The 11,625-nt window shown below is 34.5% G+C and overlaps 2 protein-coding genes across 2 annotated transcripts; both read right to left on the bottom strand.

Annotated features, from left to right (window-relative positions):
* Nucleotides 1–442: 442 nt before the first annotated feature.
* On the bottom strand, nucleotides 443–1,214 carry LOC111015593 (putative B3 domain-containing protein At2g27410). The gene has a single exon (XM_022290673.2). The coding sequence runs from the start codon at nucleotides 1,199–1,201 to the stop codon at nucleotides 548–550; it is 654 nt and encodes a 217-aa protein (XP_022146365.2). The 5' UTR covers nucleotides 1,202–1,214; the 3' UTR covers nucleotides 443–547.
* A 1,404-nt stretch (nucleotides 1,215–2,618) lies between these two features.
* LOC111015656 (phragmoplastin DRP1C) lies at nucleotides 2,619–11,139 on the bottom strand. The gene is made up of 16 exons (XM_022290749.2): nucleotides 10,726–11,139; nucleotides 10,560–10,623; nucleotides 10,008–10,115; nucleotides 9,218–9,319; nucleotides 7,807–7,857; nucleotides 7,641–7,702; nucleotides 7,070–7,160; nucleotides 6,910–6,974; nucleotides 6,403–6,597; nucleotides 6,147–6,266; nucleotides 5,988–6,058; nucleotides 4,755–4,980; nucleotides 4,329–4,379; nucleotides 3,629–3,863; nucleotides 3,288–3,427; nucleotides 2,619–3,109 (listed from the first exon to the last, which is right to left on the bottom strand). Exons 1-16 carry the CDS (start codon nucleotides 10,855–10,857, stop codon nucleotides 2,984–2,986), a joined length of 1,839 nt encoding a protein of 612 aa, XP_022146441.1. The 5' UTR covers nucleotides 10,858–11,139; the 3' UTR covers nucleotides 2,619–2,983.
* Nucleotides 11,140–11,625: the final 486 nt, after the last annotated feature.

The following is an 11,625-nucleotide window of genomic DNA, read 5'->3' as shown; positions in this document are numbered from 1 at the left end:
ATTTATTTCCATCTTTTTCATTTTTTCTATTCGATTTCACTGTTTTTTATTATTTTTAAGTTCAAATTCTCTTCCATTCCATGTGGTGTTCTTCATTATTCACAAGACACTTTTGACTGATCAAACCTAATGTTTAAAAATATAAAAATAAAATTAAAAAGTAATAAAATAATAAAAAATAAATTTAATAGGTATATTATTGTTGAGTTGGTCGGACGAAATTTGGGAGTACCGACCGACTTGTTGGCTCTCGACGGACTCTCTTCAAGTAAATACAACTTATTTAAAAAGAGTGAAATTACTTTTTACTTTTATAATATGTTAAAAAATAGCCATCGACATTTCATAAATTGAATCCTTAGCATTTTCATTGATATCGAGAATCTAGATGAATTTGTATATTAATATATACTAATAATCAATAACTAACATAGATGAATGTTCTTGTTCCAGTTCGGTTGTTAGTTGCACTACATCAAAATCTATAGTCATAACCGAAAAAAAAAAAGAATTTACAGAATTTTGAAACCCAAATTAACCACACTAATTATGAATCAACTTCAAGCTTAACCATGGCGAGCCACAGCCGAGAAGTTGAAATCTTCTCAGTTTCTTCAGCCTCATCAAATTCATCTTTTCTGAAACTCCATAGTTGGATGAAATCTCCACTCCTCAACGCAGTTTCTTCCACGAACGAATTCCACTGCGTCATCAAGCAGTACAAATCGCCGCTCCCGATCTTCCACTTCTTCAGACAAATCCTCCTCTCTTTCAGATCAGGATCGATAATCGGTACGTCCATTCCCTTCTTGTTGTTATTGTTACTGTGTTGATTCAGCAGTTTTCTCTCCTCCTCTGTCACGAAATCATGGATTCTAAGTTTCTTCGCCGGGAGAGACAACCGGCCGTGGTTCTTGTTCATATCTGTGTTCTGTAATTGTTTCTGAATCACCAATTGGATTCCGTAGCCGCCGATCTCCACGATCCGATCTCTCATCGCAGCCGGCATCTCCGGCGTCACCGGTAACTCCATCGCCTTTCGCTTCTTCTTCCTCTGTTTCATCTCCGGCTCCGATTTCGACACCGGATCCCGCTTCCTCTTTCTAGAGTTCTTTTCGAGTTCCGATTTGCAGAAGGCTTCGACGTCGGTCGCGGAGTAGGCCATTGCAAGAAGAACAGCAGCAGCCTCCACCATGGACATGGGAGCAGTCGCAGAGGAGGACGGTTTAGGCTTGTTGGTTTCACTTGTTTCAGCACTGCTACTGCTACTGCCAGTTCTTCTTCTTTGAGGAATGGAGATTCCATTGGTCAAATCTGAAAAACAAATCCCCATTTTAAGGGCTTCCAGTTCCACCACTGTTCCCATTCCCATGTTTTCTTCACCAGAAATAATAACCCGCCGCAGATTGCAAAACAGAGAACGAATTTCAAATTCGTACCTCAAGAAAACAGAGGTGATTGTGAATCAGAAGAAATGCATAGGGTTTGGATTGGCGAAAAAGGAATCGAAACAATTTGAGAGGATCGACGAGGGATGAAGAAATTTAAACAAGGAAAAGATTTTTGGCGGGGAGAAGTTGGTTCGGTTAGCAGTGGGGAAGAATTAAATTCCTTATTGGTGTGGAATATAATTTGATTAAGGAAACAAATCTTGTTCTTCGTTGAGAGCCATCGTCTTCAAGAATCAAAATCTTCGGCGTCCGATAACCTCACTGATCTCTGAAAGATCTTTCCATAAGTATTCAGTTTCAAACGGTCGAAAACAGAGCAAATAATCTTTCAATCTTTTTCCTTCCATTTATTTCTTAAACAAACCCGTTTTTAATTTACTGCCACTTTCCTTGTCTGAACTCAACTGGCACTGGCACTCACTTTTTTTTTTTTTAATAAAAGGTTTATTTTAGTAGTTTCGAAACATTCATTCTGGTGATTATGTAGCTTCTTATGTTTTTTATTTTTATTTCATTTATTTTAATTAAAATGTAGCATGACAATTTACTTACTAATTTTTTTAGTAATGTAAGCGTAAATTTATATTAAATAATTTAAATTCGCAAATACATGGAGACTAAAACGAATTAAAGTTGAAAGTATAAGGATCGAAATAGTATTTAAATCTATTAATAAATTATATTTCAAAATTTATTTAAACTATTCTTGCAGTTTTTATTCATTAATTTTAGAATGACGATGTCAGAACAAAATGCCTTGAGAAGTAAGATGCATCGACCGCTAAACTAGGTTCGTGTTGACTTTTTTATAATTCTTAATAATAAATACTTATTTTTAATTCTTAATAACAAATACTTTCTAACTTTTGAATGTCACGTAACTTTGATGTAGAAATTTTATATGACAAGATATTTTTATAATGAAAAAATAATTTCAAGAAAAAAGGGTAAACATAAAAACAACGTTATGGTGTGATTATTTCCTAAATCATCTATTTACATATGAATCATTTTATCTTTAGTATATGAACTAAGAAAAATAAAGAATATAAATGCAAAAGGCATACCAACTTCTGAATAAAGTTACCAAATTGGTCACAAGTGAAATGGTAACTTTGCACATAAAAACTCACCGAACTTTGATGAAAATCCATGTCCACAGCTGCATTCACTAGAAGCTAACAAGTAAAATTGAGAGAAAAAATTCATTGATGATACAACGATGTCTTCTCAAATCTATAAGATTTAGTCAAAAATATTTTAAGAGCTATTTGTTGTACACAACGGCATATGAATTGAAGGGAGAAACCTTTCAGAAAAAGAAGAAAGAATCGAAAAAACGACAATAATTGTCGATCGCAGGCTAGCAACTAACTAATGATCTCATCACTTCCCTATTTTCCAAGGCTGAAAGGCATTGCAGAAAAGAATATGCAATCAGTTTTTCCACAGAGAGATTGAAATCCATCTTTGGTAGAGTTACGTGTGATGAACAAAATGCAAGCGGCTTGAATCTTGGAGAAATGGTATCCTCATTTCCAGGCAACCGAGTCGATTTCGTCTCTAGCTGACTTGTATAGCTCAAGCCTTTTAGCTATGGTTGTTCTTCTCTCCATCAGTGCAGGATCCTCATCCAACATAGCACCAAGCCGTTCCTTCTGCAATGATGCAATGGCAGGTCGTACAAAACTTTTCAGTGCAGCAAAAGGATGGATTTTCATTCATTTTAAAATGAGAGAATGAAGATCGCCTTCTATCCGGGGTAAATCAGGAATGCGAAACTAATGCATAAAACTCGCTTCCAACTTATTATTGACATTGTTAAGAAAAACTTACCTCTCTTTTTCCGACTTGAACATAGAAGTGGTTCAGTAGTGATCTCTTGGCCTCTCGGACTTGACAGTAAACGACAGCCTTCGGAATTGAATTTTTCAGTGTCTCACAAACCATCCCAATGTAAGAACTCACATTTGAACCTAAAACAATTGACAAACTCGGTTATCGTACTGGTTTGGTGGTTTAGTTTACTCAACTAAGGACTTCAGTGTTAGGATAAATGAACCGTTCTATACATCCATACATCCATACATCCATATGTGCATCTGTGTATGTATATAATACAAAAATCTGGAGTGCCAAATAATGTTTGTGCACATACAAGCAAGCAGAAACCATACCAATCCTTCTGAAATGATTGTCTGAATAACGGTCTGCATTCGGCCCTGCTGGGGTAGGATTAGGATTTTTGTCTGGCTCCATATGCAGTTTTCGGAAAAAATCAACTGTAAGGTAGCTAGACTCCATATCAACCAGCCGTAGAACTGTTTTTCGACTTTCTTCACGGAACCTCTCCAATGCCTCTGTTGCCGCTGCTGCAATGTCAGATTGAAGTGTCGGAAATCTTTTCAGTTCCTAAAATTTGTGTGAATCAAAAGTAAACTCTGTTAAATTAGAACAAGTTTCCACATGACCTGTAACAAAGCATTGTATTAATAAATGTGAAATTCCAAAAATTCTCTCACGAGTGAATTTGTTAATGGCATGTTGCCATATAGACATGTCATGGGAACAAGTTTCCCTCCTCTCCAAAGCACTTTTCATAGTACGTCCAAATTCCCATGTTCATTTTGCGTATTAGAAGAAAGGCAGAACTACATTTTTGCCACTCATATAAACAAACCCAACATCTTTATCCTCTAGGAGCAACTCAAGCAAGCCTCTTATTCTAAAATATAATAAGGATTTTTTTGTTATTTGTCATATGGTGAACCCAAATGAGCTGCGAATAGAAATTCAATTATTCACTAAGAGTAGCACTCTCAAGCAGAATTCCCTTAAACCCTATTCAAGAACACATGTTCGATTAAAAAGGTTTACCTCTGTTTCGGCTATAGATTTCCGAACAAGTTCTTTCAATACAAAATGCACCTGCACAGAAGTCGAAGACAATTACTTGCTCTGATCTTGAAACAAGCTAGGACAATAGGAAAAATGCTCCTTTTACAGAAGGACAAAATACTATACATGCATTTAAAAACGTGAATATAGAGTGCACACTTACACAAGAATGCATGTGCAAAGATGTTTCTAACATCAACTGCTTTTAGATTATTTATTTACCTATTTATCAAAACATTTTACCAGATAACTTCGTCATCCAAAAGAAGTGACATTGATATTTTTTTCATATTAAAAACAACAAACATTTCCTAGAAATTTAGGTCGAATTTAATAATATAAGCATGATATAAATCCCATAACATAGACTAACATTACTGTATGGGGATTGAATTAGAACATTACAGCATCAACAGAAGCTTCAGCCGGACCCTTGAAATAGCTGATTGAACCATCAATAAGCCTTCTGTATCCTTGTTCGGGAGCAATTAAATGAGGTTGGTAACCATCAGCTTCACTCACAACTTTTTGGACATTTTTTAAAGAAAGATGACGATCAAATGGTAATTTCTTCAGGGCAGCAGGTAGTTGATGATCAAAAACTCCATATATTCTATCTCCACCAGGCCGCCTATAGCACATTTATGATAGACCATGTAAATCTCATTATCAATTGGAAAAGGGAAGAAACATGTCCATTGAATAAAGAAATCGTGATGCAATTCAGGATGAATTATATTTCAATAACTTCAAAAACTTCTCGTGTTGCACATCTCGTAATTTTCCTTCTTTTATTATTATTATTATTATTTTTTTTTTTGACAAACGTGAATTCTATCCATTTTTAATATTTGGTAGGACAATTGTGACTTCACATTATCCCAAAGAGAGCAATCTAAAAATTAAAACAAAACAAAACAAGAAGCTCAAGATTTAAAAAAGATAACTATGCAAAAGAAGACTCCCCTTTCGGCCTCACAAGTATACTCCAAATGGTAAGAGTCTTGCAACATTGAAAAAGAAAAAAGAAACTTATCATATAGTAATGAAAAAAGTCAAAAGTATTTACATAACTAACACTAGTTCTTTGAAATAATATGCAAATCTACTATGATACCACATAACATTACCACTAAACTTGAGTTTTGGTATTGTCTACACCAAAATTCAAGAAGCTTAAGCTATTAATAATTCAGAGTAAATGTAAATTTTATCATTTAATATATTTTTAATGAGTTTCAAGTTATAAAATGATCTATTTTAGTGAGTATGAAACGAAGGTATCTCTCAAATTCTCAAACTCGTGAACAGTATAGCAATGGCCTTAAAAGATAAGGAATCCAAGAAAACAAAAAAAGGTGCAATTATTGAAGTTTTAAGCCTTCCAATGACAATGTAATGAAAATTTCAGGAAACTAAGAGGGAATATTCCTAAAGAGGATTTATAATTCTACTTTCTCTAGCATAAATTCATGCCAGGGAAGGAACTCTGGCAGCATAGTGCTTTAACCATCCTCAAAAGAATGTTCACTATGTTATGGAAAGTACTAATATTTACAGCATGATCGTATTAAGAAGTTTCTAGCATAATATGCTCTAATCCAGATTAGAAATGCTAAAAAAATGTCACAACATTACCCTCCATCCAGATGTTCCTTGAATACACGGTCAAATGCACGACACATTTCTAAAATAGTGTACAGTTGTGCCTGCATAAGAAAAAAATGAACGGAGGGTTGTGACAGATACAGTATTCGGTAAATTGGAATATGGTATCCACAGGGGCTAATACATTACCCCTGAGTCTACTGCTATAGGTCTGCCAATCCGGTCCAACTCTGCATTCAGTTCGTCAATTGTCTTATTAATCAAGGCAATGATACTTGGTATCCGCTGCCTGATAACCCTCTCCAAGTGCTGAAAAACAAGAACAGAACATATGAAAACACAATTAGCTGCACCAAACTGCTGGAACATTCTCAATTGTGACAACTAAAGTATAGATAGGGTTAACAAGAACCAAGATAGATATTAAAAAAATTGGAATAAAGACCTGAGACAAAAGTTTGGCAAGGTATTCTGAACCCATCTTATGGGCTAGATGTCCATACTCGGGGCTTGTTTCAAAATATTCACGCTCCTTTTTACGAGCAATAATCATGTCAACGTTCTTATTAATATCAGCTTGTGAACGATTTACAATCCCAACCCATGGATGCTGCAACCTATATGCTCTTCCTTCAAGAACCTGCAACATTCATTTTTAGAAACTTTTAGGTTTTTACACATTTTTACTGCCTGGTAAAGCATGGTAACAAATCAAAAAACAATTAGGAGGACGAAAAATTTATAACAATCAAATACATTAAAAAGAAAAATTGACAAATAATGCATGCTCCTAATCTAATGCAATTTTATAAATAAAAGAAAATTGTCATACAGAATGTGAAATGCGGATTGAGTTTTACACATTACCAGAATCTGCTTATTCTTGTTATATTGTCACTTAATAAAATTTGAATTACAGGGTGATTAATACTGTGAGGTAACTGAATCATACATCCAGAGCATTGGTTCCCTTGTCCATCAGGTCAAGTTTTGTAAGCACTCCAAATGTTCTTTCACCTGAAAGAATAAATGAGACAAGAAGCAAATAAATTAGTCAATTTATCAAAGTTCCACATAGAACCTAAAACTCTAAATCCACTTTACATTACTACCTGAGGGATCAACTTCCCTTGCAAGCTTTATAGCATCTGAAGTAGCAATATCTTGATTAGCAGGAGAAATTGCTAGTATAATGCAGTTAGGCTACAAAAACCGAGAAAATAATTAATACAATAGTCAGAACTAGAAGAAGACAGAAGATGCAAGTATACTGCTTACTCTAAGATTCTAATCACGACAGAATACACATGTTCTTAACGATCTATGACAAATTCAAATCGAACCAAGAGTAATCACCAAAATAGCATGAACAAAAAATGAAAAAGCTTTCAAAGAGATGCCTCCATATCGCTTATAACAATAACAAAAGCTATGATTTCCCCTTATCCTTAAAATGCCACAGAAATTTTAAAATGCAGAAACAATTCCAAGTACAAAAGACAATAAGAAAGAATCAAGGATAGCTCAAGAAGGCCATAATTGCATGTATATAAGTTTCTACCAGTATTTCAGATTTATGGCATCAATGTACTAACATGTACAAATTCCAAATCCAAAAGAAAAATTCATCATTGGAGAAATGGATTTAAAGTTTTCATCAAGCTTGATCTAGAAGACCCTTACTTTCTCGACATAAGTGCGGACCATGTTTTCAATATCTTCAACAATAGACTCCGGTTGTCCTTCTGCAGAAGGCAGGAAACAAAAATATATCAGTTACAAAATGTATCTAACAATAAAGAAAGAAAAAATCTTTCCTTTTTAAGAAGAGTCCAAGTTAACAAATTACCTACAGCAACCTTTGTCAACCCAGGAAGATCTATGAGGGTTAAGTTAACAACTGCAAGTAAAACATGTCACTTTAATAATTAGACAAGAAGCAACTTAATCCCCCACAATTAAAGGAAGACTCAAACAGCATAAGAAACCAAAATTTTAATGAAACAAGAAGTTAATAGGAGTTTGATAACAATAAGAAAAAATTGAAAGCATTATTTCTTTTACAAGAATATAGAAATTTTGAAAAATAAGCAAAGAAAGGACTCCTGCTTTACCAAAGATACAGTATCACTAAGGTGATAGCAAGACACGGCATAGAAACACAATGGTAACACAAAGATATGTAGGGCTGAGTGTCAAATCTTGAATCTTCTGATAACCTACATTTGGGGCCTCAAAAGGCCAAGGGCTCAAATCTAAAACTTCAAACCAAGTTGGGGAGTTATGTAGAAACGTGGAAGAGGATTCAAAGTATTTACAGATGCATTCTTGCATGGATTTATCCAAGTAAGAAAAAAAGGGTAGTAGAAGGCCTTCACGTCTGAATTCATCCAATTCAAAAGATAGGAATAGAAGAATTTTTTTATGATATTTGCAGGAGTCTTTGGAAAGTATTCACCAATTCAACGTTATAAACTTAACCAAGTCTGGAAAAAGTCTTCGAAATATCTAAGTATCATTAAAAAAAATGTTCAATTGATTTATTTGAGAAATTCCCAAAGACCAACTACAACAGTCAGCACATAATTCTGTTACGCTAGTGTGACATGATTGGAGGGAATTTAAGTACTTAATAAGAACATCAATTAATTGCACAGATAAACGTATCCAACCATGTGTAGATACGACCAAACCTTGGGGTTCACAAAGTTACTGATCCTCTGTTATGTGTTAACTTTAAATATCTAGGTGTCTAACATTCAAAATTGTCAGAGCATATATGATAAATGTCAGAGTTCAATTTGTACCATTAGAAACTCATGCTTCAATTTTTTTTTTTTTTTAACAAGAAACAAACTTTTCATTGATAATATGAAAAGGAAGAAAAGTGTTAAAGGATACAAACTCCCAAAGGGTGCGGAAAGAGATGAAAAACAACCAACAAAGAACAGAGATGTAAAAAATACAAGATAATAGAACAATTGACCAACCACATCCCTCAAACTGCTAAAGCAACACCAAAAAATGCAAAAAAAATAACTCATGCTCGAATTCTAAAAGCAAGTTTGAAGTTTAAACACTTCTTTATAGAACAAACGTTTATTTCTTCCCCTGAACATTACGAGTCATACTGTATAACATTTGCTATGTGCTTCCAAAGTATCAGGGTCCACTCAAAGTATGAATCACTGGTTTACCGCTTATGATAATATTCAACCTGCAGATTCCATAGTTCAATAATTATATTTCATCTTATTTACCATTTGGAGAATATATGCTCAAATGAATTGGAATATTTGAGATTTGCTTTGACTTCCCAGTTATCCGATCAGTCTCATCTGATATTTCTTTACGCACAGAAGCTGCACATGAAAATAATGGACACTTTAATTTGGTAAAACTTTCATGGTCGTAACATAAGTAAATATTCAAATCTTATGGGGGAAGGAAAAAAAAAGAGCAAGTTATATAATACTAATCAAAGAGAAAATGCGTCAAATAATAACCAGATTCATACGATAATATTTTATCGTCCGATTCCAAAGCAGCCCACAAAAAAATTTCTACAGACACTTAGACTTGAGAATCTTAATGCAGGATCAGCTTTTAGCCAGACTTCCTCTTCTTCCATGGTTATGCAATTATATTCTACAGAGTGTACACAAGGGCTTCAGGAATAGGAAACCTATGGAACTAAATTTTCAACTTTGTTGTGAGCAATAAACTTCAGAGATTTTGATATGAGAACGAGTAGATTCAATTTAGACGTAGATTTAGATATTTAATCACAAATATGCCTAGAAAACATAGATCTTATTTATATGAGGATCTTTTACAACGTCAAATAGAAATATAGCTCCATAATAGCATTAATAAATTCACAAAATACACAACAATACTAAACCTTATCTCCAGAATTATGGGGAATGCTCAAGTATTGAAGAAGGGGACGGTAAGCAAAAAATGTGGAAAGTTAAAGCTTTCTAAAGTACATAAGCCAATGAATAAAACAACTGCTTGTCAGAATTAAGAAAATGATATACGATGTACCAAAATCAGAGAACTTCTTCTTTGGGGCATGGAGAAACTCTGCATATTCAGCCCGTCCATCATCCGTCTTATGAAGTTGCAACACCAACGGTCTTCGTGTTACAATGCCTATCAACAAGGAAGATTTTAGAGATAAAAGAAACTGTTCTTCGTCAATCATCACTAACCAAGCACGATTTATGCAACTGAGATTCATACTGATATTACAATTTTCAGTTCAGAAGTGATAGATTGAAAAAGGAAAACCAACATACTTTTTAAGTATTCAATCAGTAATCATCGCCAAATTACTTTAATGGTTGGAGCTTGCAACTTCAACTTAATAGATTACAAAATGCAAGAAGATAAAATTTAGCTTCCCCTTATCTGTGCTAAAATGAAGATCCTCGAGTATAGAGTAAACGGTGAGTAAAATGAAGTCCATCATTATTACACATCTACCTATCCCTCTCAAGTCAAACAGATTAGCAGAAAGAGAGAGAACATTTTTATCACGTATTGCAAATCGGTACACACACAAACAAAAGACGAGAACGAATCTACGAGATTTACCGGATCCACGAGGAAGAAAGTCTCTACCGACCACGCTTTCCAGCACCGAAGATTTACCGGAACTCTAATTTCCACATAAACAGAAATGAATCAGATACAGAAAATGATTACCAACGCAATGACTAAATCATACATCGAGTAGAAAACAAATGACGAGATTACGAACCTGTCCTCCTACGACGGCGACAGAAGGAAGAGCTTCCCACAGGGACATTCCCTCGCCGCCATGGTCTCCCAAGACAGTGCAGGCTCGCTGGATTCGGTTGACTAAACCGATCAAGCTCTCCATTGTAGCCATCGGAAGATCGAAATGCGGCGAAGATCTGAGAGCGTTTTGAGGGAGAAGGATAAGGAGAATGAGGTGGGGTTTCGTGGGAAGACGATGGATTGAGATCTGGGATCGAAGAATGCTTGGATCAATGGCGTTTAGGTGCGGAGATCAAATCAGAGAGGGTGGAAAATGGAAGGAAGTAGAACGAGAGAGAGAGAATAAACAGCAAAAACGGTCGCAAAAGCGAATGACTTTTGCTTGTTTGAATAAATTTTCTTCGATAATTGTTTTGGAGCGAAAATTGTAAGCCGCGTTTGGATAGTTGAGAAAATTCATCTTCATTTGCACTAAATGTCAAAATTTTTCTTTAAAAACTTTTAAATTCTTGTAGTTTAAAATATTTATTTAGCCCTAAACGTTGATTCGGTGTTCATTTCTAACCTCTAGAGTTTCTTTTATTCTAATTTGTTCCCCTTAGTTTAAAAAAAAGAGCTCCAAAGAATCAATTCCTTTGAACTTTTTTTTTTTTTTACTGATGTCAAGTGTCGACCCTACGTTATGAAATATCTTCACTATTATTACACCCTGAATTGTAGAAATTGATTTGGATGAGAGCATGATTTTTTTGAAAAAAATAGACAAATCGATAAAATTTATGGGGTTTGAATTGTTATATATAGGAATGATTTGAATATTTTAACTGTCCAAACCTTTTTTTATGTGCTGCTTTACTAGAATGGAGTCCAATATTGCATTTGTGAAGCTTGCTCATTAAACTAGTTACTATTTTAGACT

Source organism: Momordica charantia (assembly GCF_013281855.1).
Source record: "Momordica charantia cultivar OHB3-1 chromosome 4 unlocalized genomic scaffold, Mcharantia_2.0 BLBB01000004.1, whole genome shotgun sequence".
Classification (NCBI taxonomy): Eukaryota; Viridiplantae; Streptophyta; class Magnoliopsida; order Cucurbitales; family Cucurbitaceae; genus Momordica; species Momordica charantia.
This window is presented reverse-complemented; position numbering and strand designations above follow the sequence as displayed.